This window comes from Colias croceus, chromosome 4, assembly GCF_905220415.1.
Source record: "Colias croceus chromosome 4, ilColCroc2.1".
Lineage (NCBI taxonomy): Eukaryota > Metazoa > Arthropoda > Insecta > Lepidoptera > Pieridae > Colias > Colias croceus.
The window spans coordinates 1,248,951-1,269,758 of NC_059540.1; the positions used below are offsets into that span (position 1 = coordinate 1,248,951).

The 20,808-nt window shown below is 32.9% G+C and overlaps 5 protein-coding genes and 1 long non-coding RNA gene across 7 annotated transcripts; 3 read left to right on the forward strand and 3 right to left on the reverse strand.

Annotated features, from left to right (window-relative positions):
- Window positions 1-470: 470 nt before the first annotated feature.
- LOC123691383 (DNA oxidative demethylase ALKBH2-like) lies at window positions 471-7,156 on the reverse strand. The gene is made up of 5 exons (XM_045635735.1): window positions 6,937-7,156; window positions 5,032-5,289; window positions 4,744-4,923; window positions 4,499-4,662; window positions 471-624 (listed from the first exon to the last, which is right to left on the reverse strand). The coding sequence occupies exons 2-5, from the start codon at window positions 5,202-5,204 to the stop codon at window positions 482-484; spliced, it is 660 nt and encodes a 219-aa protein (XP_045491691.1). The 5' UTR covers window positions 5,205-5,289; window positions 6,937-7,156; the 3' UTR covers window positions 471-481.
- On the forward strand, window positions 797-4,509 carry LOC123691470 (tetratricopeptide repeat protein 30A). The gene is made up of 2 exons (XM_045635880.1): window positions 797-850; window positions 2,556-4,509. Exons 1-2 carry the CDS (start codon window positions 797-799, stop codon window positions 4,488-4,490), a joined length of 1,989 nt encoding a protein of 662 aa, XP_045491836.1. The 3' UTR covers window positions 4,491-4,509.
- LOC123691384 lies at window positions 5,321-6,488 on the forward strand. Its single transcript, XR_006751395.1, has 2 exons — window positions 5,321-5,649; window positions 6,275-6,488. It is a non-coding gene; the product is annotated as an uncharacterized LOC123691384 (long non-coding RNA).
- A 155-nt stretch (window positions 7,157-7,311) lies between the features above and the next one.
- LOC123691382 lies at window positions 7,312-9,586 on the reverse strand. Its single transcript, XM_045635733.1, has 3 exons — window positions 9,456-9,586; window positions 8,056-9,142; window positions 7,312-7,502 (listed from the first exon to the last, which is right to left on the reverse strand). Exons 1-3 carry the CDS (start codon window positions 9,559-9,561, stop codon window positions 7,319-7,321), a joined length of 1,377 nt encoding a protein of 458 aa, XP_045491689.1. The 5' UTR covers window positions 9,562-9,586; the 3' UTR covers window positions 7,312-7,318.
- Window positions 9,587-9,823: 237 nt separating this feature from the next.
- On the reverse strand, window positions 9,824-10,770 carry LOC123691182 (COA8 family protein CG14806, mitochondrial). Its single transcript, XM_045635464.1, has 2 exons — window positions 10,416-10,770; window positions 9,824-10,036 (listed from the first exon to the last, which is right to left on the reverse strand). Exons 1-2 carry the CDS (start codon window positions 10,692-10,694, stop codon window positions 9,827-9,829), a joined length of 489 nt encoding a protein of 162 aa, XP_045491420.1. The 5' UTR covers window positions 10,695-10,770; the 3' UTR covers window positions 9,824-9,826.
- A 2,562-nt stretch (window positions 10,771-13,332) lies between these two features.
- LOC123691291 lies at window positions 13,333-20,417 on the forward strand. Of its 2 annotated transcripts, XM_045635610.1 has the most exons (3): window positions 13,333-13,633; window positions 18,943-19,272; window positions 20,103-20,417. In XM_045635610.1, exons 1-3 carry the CDS (start codon window positions 13,439-13,441, stop codon window positions 20,208-20,210), a joined length of 633 nt encoding a protein of 210 aa, XP_045491566.1. In that variant the 5' UTR covers window positions 13,333-13,438; the 3' UTR covers window positions 20,211-20,417. The 2 variants fall into 2 exon arrangements, with proteins under 2 accessions (XP_045491566.1, XP_045491565.1); XM_045635609.1 differs by lacking the exon at window positions 20,103-20,417 and having other exon boundaries at window positions 13,337-13,633; window positions 18,943-19,744.
- The last annotated feature ends 391 nt before the right edge of the window (window positions 20,418-20,808 follow it).

Below are 20,808 nucleotides of genomic sequence, written 5' to 3' on the forward strand. Positions count from 1 at the left end.
AATGACATGCCTCACACCTAATGATCTAAGCCTATATCTCACACACACACACACAGACATCCTATCATTCCCAGTTTTTTTTATTATTACAAGTGATAAAATATAATAATAACGTTGAACATTTAAGTCATATATTATTATCTTATATAAACAATTTCGATTACAGGGAACTTTATTTTAACAATAATAGAAAAGTAGGTACCAAATAAGATTATTTTGTGTGATAACATATGCGATTCCTAGCACGACTACAGTTTCTCTCTCCAACTTCAAAAGGAGGAAGTTTTCATTTCGTCGTACCTAACCTTTTTTTTCAACTTTTAATTGAACATGCTACTCTCAAAAATAGTAGGTAGGTATTGATTTCAAAAATTCCTGAGTTCTATAGGCTGTAAGCCTGTAAGCTGAAGACAAGACCTAGCAGGGGAAGACGAGGCGGACCGCGGAGTTATAAAAAAAATAGTACTGTATTCTAATATTTTTAGGCTTTATTATGAATCTTTCGAAAGGTTAAATTTATTCTTATTCCCAACATTTTCTTTCTCTTGGGTAAACTGTGGTACCAGATGTCATTAGTAGGCGGATTCATGAACAAAACACTTCCATGTTCCAGTTTTATTGTGACTGAAAGTAAACATTAAACATAATTATTAAAAACGAACAGTTATAAGTTTTTTTTTTGCGGAAAACACAGACAATAGAGTTAACTCGCAGAAGGCAACAAGTACGTTACCATGGAAACAAAAACAAACTAAAAATCGTTACAATTACTTCGAAAATAAGATACGATTGAAATATGGATTATCTTCAAATATCAGATGGACAATATACAAAAACTATATATAACATGGTAAGAATAAAAATCTCTAAGGCTTTGTAGAAATCTTGCATGTTCTTAAAAATCTGACGGTTGGCTTGGTTGATAGTGGCCCCGCCTTCCAAGTCAGAGGTCGTGGGTTCGATTCCCACCCGGGGCAAATATTTGTGTAATGAACATGGATGTTTGCTCTGTGTCTGGGTGTTAATTATCTATATAAGTATTTATTTAAAATTATATTATATGTATGTCATGATCAGTCATCTGGTTTCCATAACACAAGCGAAAGCTTAGTATGGGATCAGATCGTGCCGTGTGTGAAAAATTGTTCTGAAATATTCCTGAAAATATCTATGTGGGAAATAGTAAATAATAGACTCAATGATAGTAGATAGCTTTTATTTGGTCTATGCTATTTTTATGAATTCGGTTACTTCTTTAAGGTACAAGTCCGAGATGGGCCGCAGACTGCAAACTGCAACAGCAAACTGCAAGCGACACCACTTGTTTCTATGAACATCTATGAAATTGATTGTAAGCGCGGCGACACTGCTGCCTGCAGACGCAACGCGCAGCGATTCATAGATGTTCATAGAAACAAGTGTTGTCGCTTGCAGTTTGCTGTTGCAGTTTGCGGTCTGCGGCCCGTCTCGGACTTGTACCTTTAACCTATCATTCCTAAAAAGATCTATCATAGGTTTTACTATTTTATTAACTAAAACATTTACAAATATTAAAAATAATGAAGTTGTATTCTATACACCACAAAATACATTATAAGTGAAAACTTTATAAAATATTAATCTATACAAATTGTTATAATAACATTAAAAAACGATCCCTATCAATTGACCTTGTGTCGGTCACCGTTATATCGCCGTTTTGACTTCATCGATCAACTGCCCATCCCATGCGGAAGGACTTCATTCCCCATGTAACATTGTATAATCGATATCAGATATATTGCGAATAACAAACCACGGCGTTGTATAACGGGACAAGCGATTAGATTAACGACATGGATAAGTAAATAATCTCCACAAATATTTCGCAATTTACGAAAAGATAATTCGCTTTTTGGTGGAGTGACAACAAATTATCAAACTGCAATATAAAATATGCTAGTTACAATAATAGCCACTTGTCGCTCTCTTTTTGTGGTTTAACTGATTCTGCATATAGAAGCTTGTTAATCGATAGGCCTTTAAGAAAAAAAGACCAAACAGGATATTAGGTATATTTATAACGATGTAGATAAGATAGTGCATAAATCAAAACTAAATTCAGAGGACATCGTTACTTACATCTATATTCCTACAATGATAACGACGTAAACCTTAGAAGTCGTTTAGTTGTAAAACTCGAAAGAAACTTGAAAAAAAAACTCTATAAAATAATCCTGAAATAAAATGCCTTCGCGTATGTAAGTACCTACATGTATCGCAAATTACGCAAGTTATTTTTCATTTTATGCTACATTAATTGTACCACCTGTATACAAAAACAATATCATAATATTATATACTGCGATAAATTTAAGCTTTTCACGTGAACGACATATGCCTAGATATCATTTATACGGCACTCATTAACTGCATGGCCGACGCGACGTCCTCTTGTTACTATTGTATTTAAATAATCTGATAAGTTTTATGAAGGGCCTTATTTATGCCACAGAACAGCATTCAATTTGTATGCTTAAATTATGATTTGAACTTATTTGTTTCTTATTTTACAGATAAGGGAATCTAGATACGAAGATGCAATAAAAGTCTTGAACGATGCTATGAATTTCAATCCGAACAGAGCTGGGCTATCTTTACTTGGATATTGTTATTACAGATTGCAATCATTTGTAGATGCAGCGAACTGCTACGAACAATTATCAGCTATGCACCCAGAAGTACCCGAATATAAGCTCTATTTCGCTCAAGCGCTTTATGAGGCTTCAATGTTTGACGAAGCATATAAAGTTACTCTGCAAATAACATCTCCAGAGCTCGAAAAAAATGTCACAAAACTACAGTCCGCAATTAAATATGGAGAAGATGATACGATTACTGCAAAATCTTTGGTGGATACTTATTCGCAAGATGATTCTGATAAAGACATAAATTTAGGATGCTTACTGTATAAGGAAAACCAATATGAGGAGGCTCTACAGAAATTTTCTAGAAGCTTAACAGTGTTAGGATTCAATGCGCATCTTCACTATAATGTTGCATTATGTTATTTTAAACTAAAAGAATATCCACAGGCTTTAAAACACATTACGCTTGTGATTGAAAGGGGAATAAGGGATCATCCCGAGCTATCTGTTGGCATGCAAGCTGAAAATTCTGAAGTTAAATCCGTAGGAAACTCATTAACTTTACACGAAACAGCCCTCATCGAAGTATTTAATTTAAAAGCAGCTATAGAATATCAACTGAAGAATATTGAAGCAGCTAGAGAAGCATTATCAGATATGCCACCAAGACAAGAGCATGAGCTCGATGCTGTTACTCTGCATAATATAGCACTAACCTCAATCGATATTAAACCAACCGATGGTTTTGAAAAATTGCATTTCTTACTACAGCAAGACCCTTTTCCAGCGGAAACTTTTGCCAACCTACTCCTTCTGTACTGCAAATTTGAATACTACGATTTAGCTGCAGATGTGTTGGCAGAAAATGCTCAATTTACATACAAATACCTCACGCCATATCTTTATGATTTTTTGGATGCGATAATAACAAGCCAAACTTCGCCTGAGGAAGCATTTCAAAAATATGAAGATATCGCATCAAAGCATGCCGAGCAGTTAAGAAAACTAACGAAAGTTGTCCAAGAGAGCCGTTCACAAGGCGATAACGATCAAGTTAAGAAAGCTGTAGTGGAGTATGAAGAAGCCTTGGAAAGATACATTCCAGTGGTTATGGCTCAAGCAAAAATATATTGGGATAAAGAAAATTATGGTCAAGTAGAAAAAATATTTCGCAAATCTGTCGAATTCTGTAACGAGTCAGATGTGTGGCGTTTAAACGTTGCACACGTCTTGTTTATGCAAGAAAGTAAATACAAAGAGGCAGCCAGTTTTTACGAGCCCATCGTGAAAAAGCAATACGATAATATTTTAGATGTAAGCGCTGTTGTTTTAGCTAATTTGTGTGTATCTTATATAATGACGTCACAGAACGAAGAAGCTGAGGATATCATGCGAAAGATAGAGAAAGAAGAAGAGCAACAGATATTTGAAGACCCTGAAAAGAAATTTTACCACTTGTGCATTGTGAATCTGGTTATAGGTACGTTGTATTGCGCTAAAGGGAATTACGAGTTCGGTATCTCGAGAGTAATCAAATCACTTGAGCCGTTCAACAAGCGTCTGGGCACTGACACGTGGTTCTACGCAAAGAGATGTTTTTTATCGTTCCTTGAGAATTTAGCGAAACACTTGATCGTCGTTAAAGATAATACTATTAAAGACTGCTTGCAATTTCTGGAAGGATGTGAGACGTACGGACGTCGAGTGAGTACCGTCATAGAAACTCCATTTCAAGAGGAGGACGTCAATAATAAAGCGAAACAAACGGTTACGTACGAAGCACGATTACTTCGTTATATGTTTTATAAATTGCGTAGTATTGATGACTCAGTAACTATAAATAAGTATGAAGATTTAAAATAAATACGTACCTGGGGCAATTTCTTTTCTGTTCGGTCCAGGTTTTCTGGCTTCTTTATGTTTTAGGACAAACATTCTCTCCTGTCCAAAAGACATTGAAGCTATAGGAATATTTGGATCAAGCTCGGGTTCATTGTCCCTGTGTTCTCCCATATGATCATTACCGTCTCGATACCTAATAATATAATAATACATACCTCTATGATTCTACATATTATACTTAAAACAAAATGTAAATAAAATGTAACTAACTTACTTGTTAACTAAAACAAAATTGTATTTAATGCCTTTAAGTTTGAAAAGAAAATTTCTTAAAGCTAGAACAGGTTCAGGCCACGGTAGAGCGGGTACGGTAAGATTAGAATAAGTATAAGTTATACCCGGATCCCCGTAAGCGACTTGTTGTCTAGGTAAAGGATATATTTTACCGAACACTCTGAAACGAACATCATTTTGTAATTATTGCAATTAACTAAATATTGTAAAAATAATTAATACACATAGTGACATAATAAACAATTCTTTAATATAAAAACCTATTTACTTTATTTTCGATAAATCGCCCTTAAAGTATTCCAATGAGTTCTCAAGTTCTTGGAGAATTGCTGATGCATTTGCTTTTGGTATAGCGACAGCATAATCCAAGTCGAGCCCAACGTTTTTTATAGATTTCCAAGAAATATTATCTAGGTTGAGTTCATGAAGTTCATTAGACATTTTGTCAGTAAAATAGTTTGAAGCGGTGAATTTTTTAGGAACTTGCAACACTTATCCTGATATTTCTAGCCAATGAAGGTAGATTCATAGAGTATAGTAATATATATTGGAAACTTAGATTATACACCTATAGATGTAACCACTAAAATGACTTTCCTTGAAAGAGCGAGATCGTTAATTGTCAAACCCATGCAAAGAAACAGGACAGAATATATAGTTTTTGTCTTTGTCGACATGGCCGGTTTTATTGTTTGGCAAGATCTGAGTTGTGACAAACAAACTTGGCGTCTTTTGGATTTTTCTGTGATTGTGTGAATTTACAGTGTTTATTGCGTATAAAAATTGGATAATACAGAATATTTAGTGTACGTGCGATGGTGGGTTGCAGTGTTTTGGGTTGTAAAAGCCGGAGTGAGCGAAAAATTGAAGGAATAACATTTCACACGTAAGTAGGCGAAATTATCATTTCTTTCGTTATTACAACGCCATATGATCATCGATTATGATGTTTTGTGATGAATTCAGTGCTGTGATGCCAAGAATATTGAGTTGTGATACGTGTTTTCACTATCTTAAAATAAAATAACGATTAACGATGAACAGTTCAGGGTTGCCATAATGGCTACTTTAATTTACCCAAATAAATCATATTTCTTTATTGTTAGTACATACATACGATTCGAGGTCTTGTTTTGTGAAGAGAAAATAAAGATTATGATTATAATTAAAGATTATGATTGTTGGGTTTGCTTATCATGGTAGGTACTCATCCTACTTATATTATAAATTCGATGGTTTGGATGTTTGTTTGTTACTCAATCACACAATAACGTCTGGATGGATTTCAATGATATTTTGCACATGAGTAGTTTATTACCTGGATTAACACGCGTATGAAGTCGCGGGTAAAAGCTAGTAGTATAATATTTTTATTGAGAGGAAATTAATTCTTCTGTACGTAAATTTTAATTTTAGTTACATTTATTTAAGGGCTTTATTGTAGTTTATTTAACTTATTACTCAATAAAGATAAACTTTCGTAACATGCGAATAAAATCTTCTTTTTTCAGGTTTCCATCCAATATTGATAAGAGAAATGGCTGGATGCCACTGGACGAGAAAATTGGCTGCCAACAAAATATTCAAAAATTTGTTCCATTCATTTTGATGATGATTCATTACTGTATAAAAATAAATAAGTACAATTAAAACCTCACTCAAGCCTGCCAAGCTGTACTTATTTCATTATGTATATAGTAATAAATAATAAACATGTTTATGTTATAGACTGGTTTTATTTCATCATTGAACGTGTCGTGTGTGTTTTATGTCGTGTCGGTCGATAGATGTCCATCATTGAGGTATTATTATAGAGAGGACACCACGAACAAAAACGAATTTTCCTTACTGTATATATCTGTATATTGTGATACAATTCTCCTTACCTACCTTACGGAGGTTTTATTAAAGTATTTCGTACGACTACGACATAAGAGTTACATTATTGAAGCTAGCATTTAAAATATGCAAATTCAGAATTTTTAGTTTGCGAAGTACTTACAGGTATTTATAAAGTCTGTTCGCGATCAAGTAAGATTCATAATATTTTTTACCTAATATGTGGGAATTGCCAACTTATTAGGCAACACCACAAAATTCTATTTCTGTTTCAAGTGCGGCCACGCCATGGTTACATCTATAGGTGTATAATCTAAGATTGGAAAGGTAGATTTTAAAAATCTAAATTGTCATCTGTCACTTTACACATCGTTTTTAAAAATATTGTCCTTTTGTGATAAATTATATATATAACAATACATCCACATTAGAACGTAACAGTAGTGTATTTATATATTGAATTTCAACTATAAATTATGATACACATAGAAACAATTACTGTTGGCATTACTTTTTATGTTTTTTTTTTAAATATAACCTCAAACACGACTCAAACATAAACACTATCAATCAAAGTCAAAGTGCAGCGCTAAGTCGTATTGCCATAGCACGAATTTTATTTGGAATATTTTGATTAAAAATAAATAAAAATAGGTGATTGGATTAAAATAAATTTATATTTAAGAAATAACAGGTTTAACAAAATAAGAAAAACATTATCCACATGGCACTACCTGAGCACGTCGTACAGGACATTGCACGATATTTTCATTGTGTTTGAGAAATTTTTGAAAAGCTTGTGATTCGGTTAGAAATCGTTGCCTTGTTAATGGATAATTAATTTGCTTTATATTTGAACTCTTGCACATCTCATTCGCTTGATTTATAAAACTTGCCGAACTGAAATCATTATGAAAATAAAAATTCCTATCTTGGATAGGACCCTACTACACGAAAGTTTGTCCTACTACACAAACTTTCGTGTAGTAGGGTCCTATATCCTTTTTAAGGTCTTATTCTTTCTCTGTACCATATTTGAAGGAAATCCATGCAGTACTTTTTGAGTTCAGCCCGAAGGAGTGTTTTTGTCTGTTACTCCTTCACACAAAAACTGCTGAACCGATTTTTATGAAAACTAACAAATATGTAGAGTGTAACTTGGATTTTTTTTTCAAACAATACTTGGGGCGTGATCTATAATTAATATCAAAGCCAAAAAAATAATTGTTATAATTTGTTTGTTTATCTGTATGTATGTCCGGGCTGAACTCAAAAAGTACTGCATGGATTTCCTTCAAATATGGTACAGAGAAAGAATAAGACCTTAAAAAAGATATAGGTTAGTTACGTAGTTTCTATCCCGGAAATCTTAAAAGAAGGAAACTATGCGAGTTTATCTTTGAAAACGCGCGCGAAGCTGCGGGCTGAAAGTTAGTAAGTATTACTATCTTACCTTGTTGAATCTAATAAACAATGTTTGTCATAATAAACAGAATATTGTCTTATTCTTCGTATAGTTTCACCGCTATCGCAATCGTTTTGGATATTACACTCATACAATTTCTCAATTAATCCATCTTTATCTTTTACCGTCCACACGTACTCGCCCGGTAAGCCTCTTAGTTTTGGAGCTTCTGATATGATAATATATTCATTTTCAATTTTTTCACAAATCTTTGTGTCTGACTCAATTACATTCCTTTTTATAGGACCTTCAAGTGGTAATGTTCTGTTCCGTCTAGATTTATTTAAAAATTTTCGTATTTCATTTTTTACATCAGAATTCAATAAATTATTCTTCGTTTCTACGATATAACTACTGCAAAATGCTTTCAGTTCTTTATTTTTCGACTGACAAACTGCATTAATCAGGGAAATAAGATTTCTTTCTGCATTTTCCTTTTCGTCTATAAGTTTTTTAATACGCGTTTTAAGAAATAAATTCTCTTGTTGCGTTGCCAAATAAAGTTGTTGAAAACTTACGTATCGGCAACGATTTTCTTTAATTAGTTTATGCGTGTGTTCTATGTATCGGGCTAATCGATTTTTAGCGAGATTCTCTAGCTGAAATCGCATTCTTACATTTTTGTTTTCTCGTATTGAAGCTAATAATAACTTTCCTAAATTCTTACGCTCTTCTTTAAGTTCTATAAATCTTTTCAACAAGACTAAATTTGGTCTTTCTAAATTGGGCACAAACTTGATTTGTAAATATTTTTCTGTAAGCTTTGTCAGTACCAGTCTGATATTTTCCCATGTTTTTAAAGAATATTTTTTAATGGCAACACTAAAGCTTATGGCGGATTTTTTCAAATTATTATGGTCTAATCCGTAATAATTCTGGAATCTATTTAATTCATAAAACTTTCGTATGAGCGATAATATATCGTGCTTTTTGTTATACAATGAAACAATAATTGCACCAGCAAAGAACATAAAATAATGGTAAAGAGTTGATTTTTTTTCATGTTGCTTGAGCAGGTCAATTTTAGTTATTGGAGATGTAATATTTTCATTTTCTACATAGAACTGCTTATGTTCTGAAAAGCACAAAAGTTTTTTTAACAAATACATAATCTGAATAATTTCATTATAATGTAATCAAGTTAATGGACACAACAATAGATTCAGTACTTAGGTAGTAGTTAGTACTAGTTCCCATGCAAAAACAATAATTAGGTATTGTAAAAATAATTAATGTTCTAGGAATACTTCGAATATCATAAATGCGAAAGTAACTCAGTCTGGCTGCCTAAGAGAGAATATTATTTTAAAGGTATTCCCAGAAATTCCATGGTAATGTGAGCATGCATGATCAACCATGGCCAGAAAGTTAGTAGAATATAAATTTACCTCTTGTATTCTTGACCAATGCTGTTTGCAAATAAAAGTCCAAACAGCACATAGCCACCCACATAAGTGTTGTCAAACTCAAAAGCCATTTTAATGCAATATACATTATTTTGTCCAAACCTTAATATTAGTTCTGTTTTTGTATAGGTACTAATGTTAATTTTCATCTCTCTTTGCAGGCACCATTAATTTTTGTTAGCTTGATGTTTTATTTATCATGCAAATTGACATGATAATGTCAGTTTTATTTCTTTGTTTTAAAAGGAGGTTTTAATAGTTTAAATAAACAATGATTTATGAGACGTCTAGGTTATAAAATAAAACAACGATTTATGAGACATCTAGGTTATAAAATAAAACAACATTTGTAACTATTTATCTTTTATTCTAAAAATTCGTCTAAGTTTAACTCTTATGGATAGACCTAATAATGTAATATTCTTCTTGTACCATTCAATGTTATAGTTTATGTGAGTTTTCCAATTCTTGTCTAGAAATGCTTTGTAAAATACACTCATTTCATCTGCTGTTAAGCTACTTTTTCCTTCTGGAAGGTTATTCTTCAAGTAATTTTCTCTTTCCTGAAAAAATAGAAATTTCGTGAGATTCCTTACAAATTAGGTTATGTTTTGTTGAATAGAATTGCATTTTCTTAGTAAGAATTTCTCAATTTGCTTAGACATTTCATTTTAATATTGAAACTAAGCTTTTAAGATACCTGTCTGCCCCTGTATATGGCTGGATAAGTCCAGCTAGTTTCGTAAAACTATAGAAATCCTATCTACTGGTGTGTTTTTGATACATCTATGATCTAGAGTCGATTTAGTATAAAAAAGGCAGCAAAGAATATTCAATAGATTCCATTTATATTAAATTTAATAAAGACACAGACATAATATGTATGGAATATGCTATTTTTATTATTACAGTCATATAACATTGGTTATGTAAAGTCTCTACCTTAAAAAATCTCGAATTGTGTTGCGTCCAAAATTCTTGATTCCAATCTTGAACTTCAGCTCTAAGCTCTCTATATTTTTTCTCTAATTGTCCTTCATTCGCTGGTTGTTTAAAAACAATTCTTCTCAAGTTAGAAACAGGATCTGGGGGTCCTACCATATCAGTAGATATTTTCTGAGGATTCGGTGGTAGCACCGACTTATTGTCTGGTGTTGTGCTCGTTTTCCTCACAACATGCCATAGGTGCCTCTTCTTACTTGCACAACGTATAGATAACATTTTACTATTTGCTCATATTTACCTACTACTCCTTCATCCTTCATCAGTTCATCTTTGCGATGACATTTATATGACACCACTTATCACATATGACACTTGACCTAAGCACTTGACATTTTGACCATTGTTTTACGAAATATAGACGAAATACGAAATCCATAGACTATCCACACAGTAAAGACTCAGTATTACAATATCTATACAGTACGGAAACCACAGACGGAAACGAATGTACTTGTGCAGAGAAACGGAGGGGAACTGGCGGGGGGTCGGGCGACGCGGGTCGCGTAAGAGGTCAATGTAATTGTATGGGGAGTTGCGTCGCTACGTGGGCGCACTTTCATACTAGCCTATGGGTGGGAGAGACAAAATAGTTGCGGAGACGAAATAGTTGCGGAAACAAAGTTGCTCGTGCGCGCTCCCTCTAAGGCAAACACGCTTAGTTTGCCTTACATAACGCGAAAGGACGACGCAGTCGTATTTTTTGTGTAAACATTTTATTATACATAGGTAAAGTAAAGTAAAAGTAAAAAAGTAAAAAATTATTTATTCTTTAAGACACGTATACATCAGTCATAATACATACATTAAATAGTGCTTAATACAGTTTCTTAAAGAAAAACGTTAAAATACAGGAAATAAAATCATTGGTTCCCGCACTAGGCAATGCCTGTCCTGCGGGACCGTGAAATGTTTAACAATTTTATAAACAGAGCGGCGATTATATTATGGTATACATATATTTAAAATTCAGATTTAAATTTAATACATTAACATAATACAGATTATAAATTAAATTAGAGTACTTACATATTCTATTATGGCGCGCACAAACTGTTCCGTTTGCGGATGTAAATCTACATTGAAATCCCAGAAGGAAACAATATTTCAGAAAGATTGTATTAATTGTATCTGTTGAATTAAAATCAAAGCTATGTATATTGTATATGTTGTCCTCATTATTTTCTAATCAGATTGTACAATGTACATCCCAATGCGAATGCATTACTTAGTTAAATGTTATAATATACAATTAAGAACATCCAAAAATAAAGTGTCCACGTAAATAATATTTAGCAGTGCAATATCTTAATTATATATTTATGAACAAATAATTACATCAGATTTAATAATGGCAATTATTATTTTGAATGTACATATGAATAAATGATTTCATCATTATATTAATAATCACAATAATTGTTTTATTTCCCATTTGTTGCAACCGTAGCGTATTTTCGTGTGGCAGCGTAAGTACCTACGCTGGCGGCGGCATCGCGCGACATCAAAGGCGTTTCCTTACTGTAGGAAATAATATTGTAATACTGTGCTATCCATATGACAATGGGGAATATAATATATTTTCATGTTATTCTTTTTTATCTTAAATTAATAGTTTACTATTTTATAACGTAGAAAAAATATTAATGGGCTTCAAAATACTCTAGATATTTTTAAAAATGAAATTTAAAACTTTTAAAAAATTTAAGCAGTTCAAACGCCGCCATTTTGCGCGCGCTTTGCGTGACGTCACATGACACGTCCAGTGGGTGTTTATCCCTTATTAAAACGCTGGGAGCTATACTTCCCACGTCTCAGATTGAAGTAAATCGTGTTTTATTTTTATATGCTTAAACCTAATGCAGTGTAATATTAATTATCCACGCAATCTTAACATTTCAGAGAACTTTTTTTCATGGAAACACTTTTCAGAGAATTATTACATGTCATGGTAAACACACGTCAAAGTCAGGTGACGTGATTTTGCCACCGAAAACGACCGTTATTTTTTAGATTTTTGTGTAGTGCCGAAAAAAAATTAAATAAGGAGATTTGAGTTTTAGCTATGCAAACTAGACTATATTACAGTTGCGTGAAACGTAAAAATATGCCCAGAATCTTTCGTTTATACCTTGGTAGAGTCGATTGAAATTAAGTCTATAAGTGGGAAGATATCATCCCAGTGTTCTTCACTGCACACGACATTCGGAAATTCAATATATAAAATCCGTGTGTCTAAAAAATCTTTTTTAGTTGGTAAAAGCAACTTATTTAGTATTATTCATTATTTCCTGATCAGATAATTAAAAATCTTAACTCAATACTTCAGTATTTACCTATTGCTTTTATTTTGTTTTAGAAAAATGCCTTGTTTATGTTGAAGTCATTCATTTTTCAATTCCCGAATTCTTCCCTTAGTAAAAGAAACTTGCATTGAGGAGCGCTTTCACCTGCTTTATTAAAAAATAATATGATCTATATAATTTTTAACGATAAAATTAAATTCACAAGTGGAGTCAGGGCAACTAGCTAGTGTTTGAAAATATTGGTGTTATACTAGGACACTGGGTGCTATAGTTCCCACCTTTCCAACCTTTTTACAAGAGAGAACAGATGACGGGATCTATACTTCCCACCAAAAAAAGGTTACTTCCCCCCCACTAACCCCTCTTTTGTGAGTATTTTTGAAATCTGCGACCTAAAATTACCTAGGAATACCTATCTTACTTTTTTGTTAACTCCTCCACAGGCTCGCGTTTGAATAAGGGTTATCTCTATGGCGTAAGACAGAGAAACTTTCTCTGTCTACGCTCTATGGTGTTTATTATATTATTTACCAAGTAGGTATTTACCTACTGTTTACCACAGCTGTGACAGCTGTTTACCTTAGTTTTTACGGTTTTTACTATGGATTTTTCAGTTACTTCGTAATACCTAATTACAGTTTTAATAACTTTAAAACCATGGAAGAAGTAAAAAAAATATCTTATAAGTATTGTATAGTACCGGAGTGCACAAATACTACTCGAAAAACACCCGACAAAGTGTTTTTTCGTATTTCAAGTGATGCAAAAATACGAAAACAGTGGTGTAAGGTGATGAGAAGGGATAATATATCTCCTAAATCGTGTTTATATTGTTGTGAAGATCATTTTAACGTAAGTGTACTTTATTTATATATACAGCTTATTGTGAATTAGTAAAAAGTTAATTTTGCATTAGTTATTGAACATTAGAAAATTCGGCTTAAAAGCCGCTTATCAGTAACGATCTGGTGTCGTATGTGACTGGACATACTCCTAAATTATTGTTTGAAAAGTGTTTAAAAATTTTTAAAATTAAAGTTTTTGCTCACCGCGCCCGTGTGGATTAGAACTCGGATTTCTAATTCAACAGTCCGACCCTACGTCAGCGCAGCTATTTATGCTAAGAGACTCCGCGCGAAATACGTGAACGCTTATCTACGTACGTCGTATAAGATTTGTGTGGTGTCCCCAACCTTCGGTATGAATAATTGTAAGCGCTGCAGCGAAAAAGTATCTGATGGTGCTCTTTGTTCGAGCTGCCGTAACACTTACCACTTCCACTGTGCGAGCCTATCTGAAATCGGCTGGCGGAGACTTGGCACTGAACGACAAAATTCTTGGTGCTGTCCTGACTGTAGAAACTCTGCCTCTTCCGGTGAAGCCGTTAAACCTTGTACTGAGCCTAATTCTTATCAGTCATCTTTGAATAGGATTGAGGAAATGCTATCACCACTCTCTACTTTGCCGGAAAAGGTTGAAAAGTTAAGGAGTGATCTGAACGACTTAACGAGCAAAATAAATGCAAATGTGATTGAAGATTTATACAAAAGACTGGAAGATATAGACTGCAAGTTATCCATAGTTGACAGTCTAAACGAAGATATGAAAAAGTTAAAGTCTGATATGAAGGGATTTGGAGAACGCTTTCAAAGGTCTGAAGTTGAAGCAGCTAAGAGTCGTAACACTATAAATACTCTTCTAGCGAAAATTTCTGCCCTGGAACTTGAACAAGGTCGCACAGAACAAAAGAATAGATTTTTAAATGTGGAAATTATCGGTGTGCCTGAAGAATCAAATGAAAATTTACAAAAAGTATTCCTTCGTCTAGCTTCCGCTATTAGCTGTAACCTCAACAAGGAAGATGTTGAATTCATTACAAGGGTTCAATCATTCAGAGACAAGAAGGACAGCCCACGTAAGATAATAGTCAAACTGAAAGACAAAGCCACAAAGGATACTTTGATTAATAACTTTAAAAAGTCTAACAAAGTAAAAGGCATAACATCTCATGACCTTGGTTTCACGGGTAACTCCCTGAAGATATTTATTAATGAACATCTTACAATCGCTAATAAATTATTACTTAACAACTGCAAGCAACGTGCCAAAGAAAGAAACATTAAGTTCGTTTGGTTCAGAAATTGCACCATATATTTACGCGCACATGAGAAAGCGCCGGCGAAGGTCATAGCTTCGGATGAAGACCTGAAGAATTTTTTAGAAACCTGCCCTTAACCATTTATTTCAATAGCAATTCACTTCTTTTAGTTATGTTATTAATTTTTAGTCTTGATCATGCCCTACATATTATATACGTTTTTATATCTTCAGTATCTACCACTTACAATTTTTTAACACACTTATACACTACACAATATAAATACACTTTAATTTACAATATACGTGAGCTCTCAGTAAATTATTTTACGTCAATTTCATTTAAAAATAATTATTATTACGACTTCATTATAAAAGGTTCCGCTCCTCTGTACTGTATTATTTTTTTCAGAACTGCCCGCAATATTTTTAACAATTTTTGTCGCGTTCCGATAGTTTTATTCTATAATTATATTCATGTGAATAGTGTAATATTAATAAAAAAACTTAAGATAGGTGTATGTATTGCCGCGATAATACATAATTTAACTTGTAAGTTTATAATATTATTTCGATTTAATCGATTACTTTGCTACTGTACTTTACTGTTCTATAATTTTCTCAATGACTTCCAAACGTAACTTTATTAACATTTACTACCAAAACACTCGCGGCTTGCGAACTAAATTACCGGAACTGCATAAAAATATCGTATTAAGCAATTATGATGTTATTATCTTAACGGAAAGTTGGTTGTGTGATGGAATTCTTGACTCAGAGATTTGTGATTCTCGCTATGACGTTTTTAGATTTGATAGGAAACATAAAATGAAAGGCGGAGGCGTTGTTATATGCGTTAAAAAAGCGTTTTGTGGTTACTTAACTCAAAATATTGTGTGCGGTAACGTGGAAAGTGTCTGGCTAACTATACCTGGTAAGTCTTTTAACCGTCAATTCGGTAAAAGTCAAGGTGACCTTCACATTGTTGCTGTATACTTGCCTCCTAATACTGATTTGCCTGGTAATTTAAGATCTTTAAACGCAGCGTTACTGTCCTTGTATGAAAGTTACCCTAATAACAAATATTTGATAGTGGGCGATTTTAATTTGCCGTTTATCACTTGGTTGAAGGATCACTCTTTTATTATTACAGATCCCTGTACCAATGATCTTTTAGATGCCTCTCTGGACCTTATGAATTTAACAACATTAATGGGGGCTTATCAGTACAACCAATCACCTAACTGTTGTGGTAATATTTTAGATCTTGTGTTCTCGAATTTATCTATTGATTGTAATGATATTATTTCCTCTGATTCCCTAGTCAACATTGATCGATACCATCAACCATTTTTAATTAAAATAAAAGATATTTATATCCTACCGTTACGTTCCCAGTTTTCAAAAATAAAAAAATTCTATAAGGCAGATTATACTACAATTAATCGTGAAATTAGTAAAATAAATTGGACTGACGTTTTAAATTCCGCATCAATTAATATTTCCATCGATAAATTTTATAATGTTTTAAATTCTATAATAGAGAGATACGTACCTTCTGTTAGGATTTCATCTCGTCGTCAATATCCGAAATGGTATACGCCTGCATTAATTAATTTAATAAAAGAAAAATATAAATTTCACTTTCGTTGGAAGAAATACAAAAATCCGAACGATTACGCATCTTTTTCACTGCTTAGAACTAGAGTAAAAAAACTTCAGGACGAAGCGTACCTAAAATACATTTTACGCTGTCAAAAATCTATTAAAACTACGCCTAAAGAATTCTGGACGTATATCAAAAACAAACGAAATAACTCTTGTTACCCATGCAGTATGGTTTTCCGTGAACGCAACCTTACTGATGGTAACGACATTTGTTCAGCGTTTAGTGAATTCTTTTTGTCCGTTTTTCAATCCGATGATAATACTGACCCAATAAGTACTGTATACGATTTTGAGCTTGCTGATAGCCTTTGCTCAATCACAATTAAAGATCAAGAGATTATGAAGCTCTTTCGGGATTTGGACTATAGAAAGGGTGCCGGGTCCGATGGCATACCGGCTGTCTTCATTAAAAACTGTGGGACTAGTCTTAGAACACCTTTACGCATACTCTTCCAACGTTCCTTAACCGAAGGAATTTTTCCAGACTTATGGAAAAAGGCTTTAATTGTGCCCATACATAAAAAAGACTCGAAGAAAGATATTACTAATTATAGGGGTATATCTCTTCTTAATATATTTGCTAAAATGCTGGAAAAACTAGTATACCAAAAAATCTACACTCATACACTTAAATGTATTCCAACTGAACAACACGGTTTTATTAAATCACGGAACGTTACCACTAACTTATTAGACTTAACACATTACATAAATAACAACATGAGTGAAGGAGTACAGGTTGATGTTATTTACACAGATTTCGAGAAGGCATTTGATAGAGTTAGTCATAATGTTCTTATCCGTAAGCTTCATGCAGTGGGTATCAGGGGAGATCTTCTCAGATGGATAGAGTCTTATATCAGGAACCGCAGTCAATCGGTGATTCTAGGAGGGTTTAATTCAGATTTTGTTGATATTACTTCGGGCGTCCCGCAGGGATCGCATCTCGGTCCCTTATTGTATAACATCTACTTATTCGACATTAGTAACTGCTTTGTAAATTCTAATTTCCTACTTTATGCTGACGATAAAAAAATATTCAGAAAAGTCACTTCCTTTTACGATTGTCAATGTCTTCAAGATGATCTTAATAGATTAAGTGACTATTATAAATTAAATAAAATATCAATTAATATAAAAAAATGCCAAAAAGTAAGTTTCACCCGTAATAAAAATAATAATATTATTAGTTTTGATTATAAAATTAATAGTGAAAGTATACCAGCTGTTACTTCAGTACGGGACCTAGGTGTGATTCTGGACGTCAAACTAGCATATCGTACGCACGTGGATTTTATTGTTCATAAAGCCTACAAAAATCTTGGTTTCATCTTGCGACAAGCTGATCCATTTAAAGACATTACTTGCTTGAAAGTTCTTTATTTTGCCTACGTACGTAGTGTTCTCGAATTTGCAAGTGTGATCTGGCGACCGCAATATAAATGTCACATCAAAAGATTGGAAGCAATACAAAAAATTTTTGTGAACAAAATGAATTATAAAACAAAACAATATTCGTTGAATTATGAACAGTCTTGCTCCCACTATGGGTTAAATACTTTGGAGGATAGAAGAGATATAATAGATATTATGTTGTTATACGATATTGTGAACAACAAGTTTGACTATTCCACAGCGTTGGAAAATATAAAGTATCTTGTACCCACACAGCGTACTCGCCACACACGCCTATTCCACGTGCCGGCTACATCAACTAATTATCTAAAAATGTCACCATTCCACAGGCTCCCGGACATTTATAATAAAAAATTCTCTTCTGTGGATCCCTTCTATTTATCACGTACTAGTTTTAAAAAGCAAATCTTACAATTAATCAATACTGAATCTCAGCTCACATAATAATATAATAAATTAGCATTTTACACTCACTGCTATTACACTCACACATTCTCATACATGCACTTTCACACACACACTCACACACACAATCACATCCTACTAACCAGGTCTTACTTAATATTACATTACATTGGTTTTAATTTATTATGAATTTGTAGATATTTATAACATTTTCTTTCTTTATAAATACTTATTGGGCTTGATCAATGCTTACCTTCAAAAAATTCAAATCCCCTAAGTAATATTCATATTTTGTAAAATTCTTATAATTAGTCTTTGTTCACATACATATTTTATTTCACTACCTATTGGTGTACCTTTTAATTGGCGTAGCTTAGTATTAATTCATCTCAAAAATTGTATCACTAGCTGTAAGGTACCTTATTATAAATAAATAAATAAATAAATAAATAAAAGTTAAAATTAACATAATCATTTTTACAAAAGTTCAGTACTCAGTTATAAAAACTAACTTTCTATAAAATCTATTCTTGTTGTGCTTTTACGAAATTTCAATGGTTATTGTTTTATTCCAGGTTAAGGAAGATACAGAAAATTATATTGAATACAATTTAATGAAAGAGCAAGGAGAAAAACGTACTCTACGGTTGAAGAAAGGAGTTTTGCCGCATATATTTTTGTGTCAAAAACGGAGGATGCCATTACCAAAGGAGAGAATGGCTGTAGTTAAAATGCAAAGATTGACACTGGTCAATGAAGCCCTTTCATCAGAGATAGCTATCAAAAGTAGTGTTAGCGAACCTTCACAAAGAAGTGATCACGAACTGAATCCAAGTACTTCCTACACAAATATCTGTGATCAACCAGGATGCAGTACTTCCCGTATTGGATGTGATGCTCTTCAGGTAGAGCTTTCCACTTCTCATATTGAGAAGAAATTGCATTGTGACAAAGCTGTGCAAGTTAATATTAAACCGAACTATAGAAGTAAAGGTGTCAATGTAAATATACCTACTAAAAAACAAAATGTAGCACTGTCACCATTTCCTTTTGTAACACAAAATATAGGAACTTCACCAGTAAAACTATCTGTTTTAGAAAGAAAATTGTTTACTGAAAACACAGCAGATACTATTTCTATATCATCTTATTTTTCTACAAACTCTACTGATTATGAACCAAGTTATCAATCTGAGTCGTGTAGTATCATGCTAACTGATATTGAAAAAGAGCCAAAAATGTTGTTAGGATTACCTTAACAATCATATCATAAAACTTTTAAGTGATAATATTCCGCTTCCTGGTAAACACATATTAATAACCCTCAAGAAAATTAAATTAAATGAGTCCTTTAGCATCTTTGCACTACAATTTGGATGTTCAGTGTTCACAAAGTACTATTTATAGAATATTTTCTAGAAGTATTTCTCTTATAGCAGCAAAACTTAAGGACTTGATTGCGTGGCCAGCATCATCAGATATTTACAATAATTTACCCATATATTTTAGGCGTAGGTATGGGAATGTTGTTTCCATTATTGATTGCCTAGAAATTCAGATTGAAAAACCATCAAATGCCATTCATCAATCACTTACTTGGTCATAGTATAAAAAATGTAACACCTTAAAGTATTTAATTTCATGTACACCTGATGGCTTGATCAATTTTATCTCTGATGGATATGGTGGTAGGGCTACCGATGTTATGATAGTACAAGATAGTAGTTGCTTACAGGCTTTACCTCCTAATAAAGCGGTGATGGCTGACAGAGGTTTTAAAGACTTATCATGTTTGCTAGAAGCTAAAAGATGTACCCTTATACGACCACCTTCTGTATCATAGTCTACCCCCAGTACTAAAAATGAAGTTGAACTATCAAAACATATAGCAGCATTAAGAATACATGTTGAACGGGTATTAAATATGTAAGAGAGATATGTTACTGCCTCATGCTTGTGTAGACTATAATTTAATTTCTATCATAGATGATGTAATAATAGTAGCTTGTGGATTGGTAAATATGCAGGATGTTTTAATAAAAAAATGAATATAATATATTTACATTTGTTTTTTTTTTTCATAGCATAAAAAAACAGAATAACAGAATTAGAAAGAAATCAAATGCAGTACCCCTACAATAAACAATTTAATTTAAACAATGTCTGTGTACAATGTCGTGTCAGATGACGTCACATTTCGTTCCACCAATGGTGGCGCGTTTTGGAAGTTTGAATTTCGCTCCCTTATTTTGCACTTTTTGAATATTATTTTAGGGGTTTAAATAATAAGTGAATAGAAAAAATCCTTTTCATTATAATATGACGATAATAAGTATTCGAGAAAAAATTATTTTAGGCCATTTTCAAATTTTAAGCATATTCACTATTGCCATTAAAAAAAAATAATCTGGGAACTGACGTATGCCAATATTATGATCTGT

What these genes read in the sequence shown, in the direction of transcription:
- LOC123691382 (XM_045635733.1), bottom strand. Translation starts at nt 9,561, where the DNA reads ATGTATATTGCATTAAAATGGCTTTTGAGTTTGACAACACTTATGTGG. An exon ending in ATTGGTCAAGAATACAAGAG is followed by an intron (nt 9,143 to 9,455) that starts GTAAATTTATAT and finishes TGTGCTTTTCAG; the next exon opens with AACATAAGCAGTTCTATGTA. An exon ending in TGTTTATTAGATTCAACAAG is followed by an intron (nt 7,503 to 8,055) that starts GTAAGATAGTAA and finishes TAATGATTTCAG; the next exon opens with TTCGGCAAGTTTTATAAATC.
- LOC123691182 (XM_045635464.1), bottom strand. Translation starts at nt 10,694, where the DNA reads ATGTTATCTATACGTTGTGCAAGTAAGAAGAGGCACCTATGGCATGTT. An exon ending in ACAATTCGAGATTTTTTAAG is followed by an intron (nt 10,037 to 10,415) that starts GTAGAGACTTTA and finishes CTATTTTTTCAG; the next exon opens with GAAAGAGAAAATTACTTGAA.
- LOC123691291 (XM_045635609.1), top strand. Translation starts at nt 13,439, where the DNA reads ATGGAAGAAGTAAAAAAAATATCTTATAAGTATTGTATAGTACCGGAG. An exon ending in GTTGTGAAGATCATTTTAAC is followed by an intron (nt 13,634 to 18,942) that starts GTAAGTGTACTT and finishes GTTTTATTCCAG; the next exon opens with GTTAAGGAAGATACAGAAAA.
- LOC123691383 (XM_045635735.1), bottom strand. Translation starts at nt 5,204, where the DNA reads ATGTCTAATGAACTTCATGAACTCAACCTAGATAATATTTCTTGGAAA. An exon ending in GGCGATTTATCGAAAATAAA is followed by an intron (nt 4,924 to 5,031) that starts GTAAATAGGTTT and finishes TGTTCGTTTCAG; the next exon opens with AGTGTTCGGTAAAATATATC. An exon ending in AATTTTGTTTTAGTTAACAA is followed by an intron (nt 4,663 to 4,743) that starts GTAAGTTAGTTA and finishes TTATATTATTAG; the next exon opens with GTATCGAGACGGTAATGATC.
- LOC123691470 (XM_045635880.1), top strand. Translation starts at nt 797, where the DNA reads ATGGATTATCTTCAAATATCAGATGGACAATATACAAAAACTATATAT. An exon ending in CAAAAACTATATATAACATG is followed by an intron (nt 851 to 2,555) that starts GTAAGAATAAAA and finishes CTTATTTTACAG; the next exon opens with ATAAGGGAATCTAGATACGA.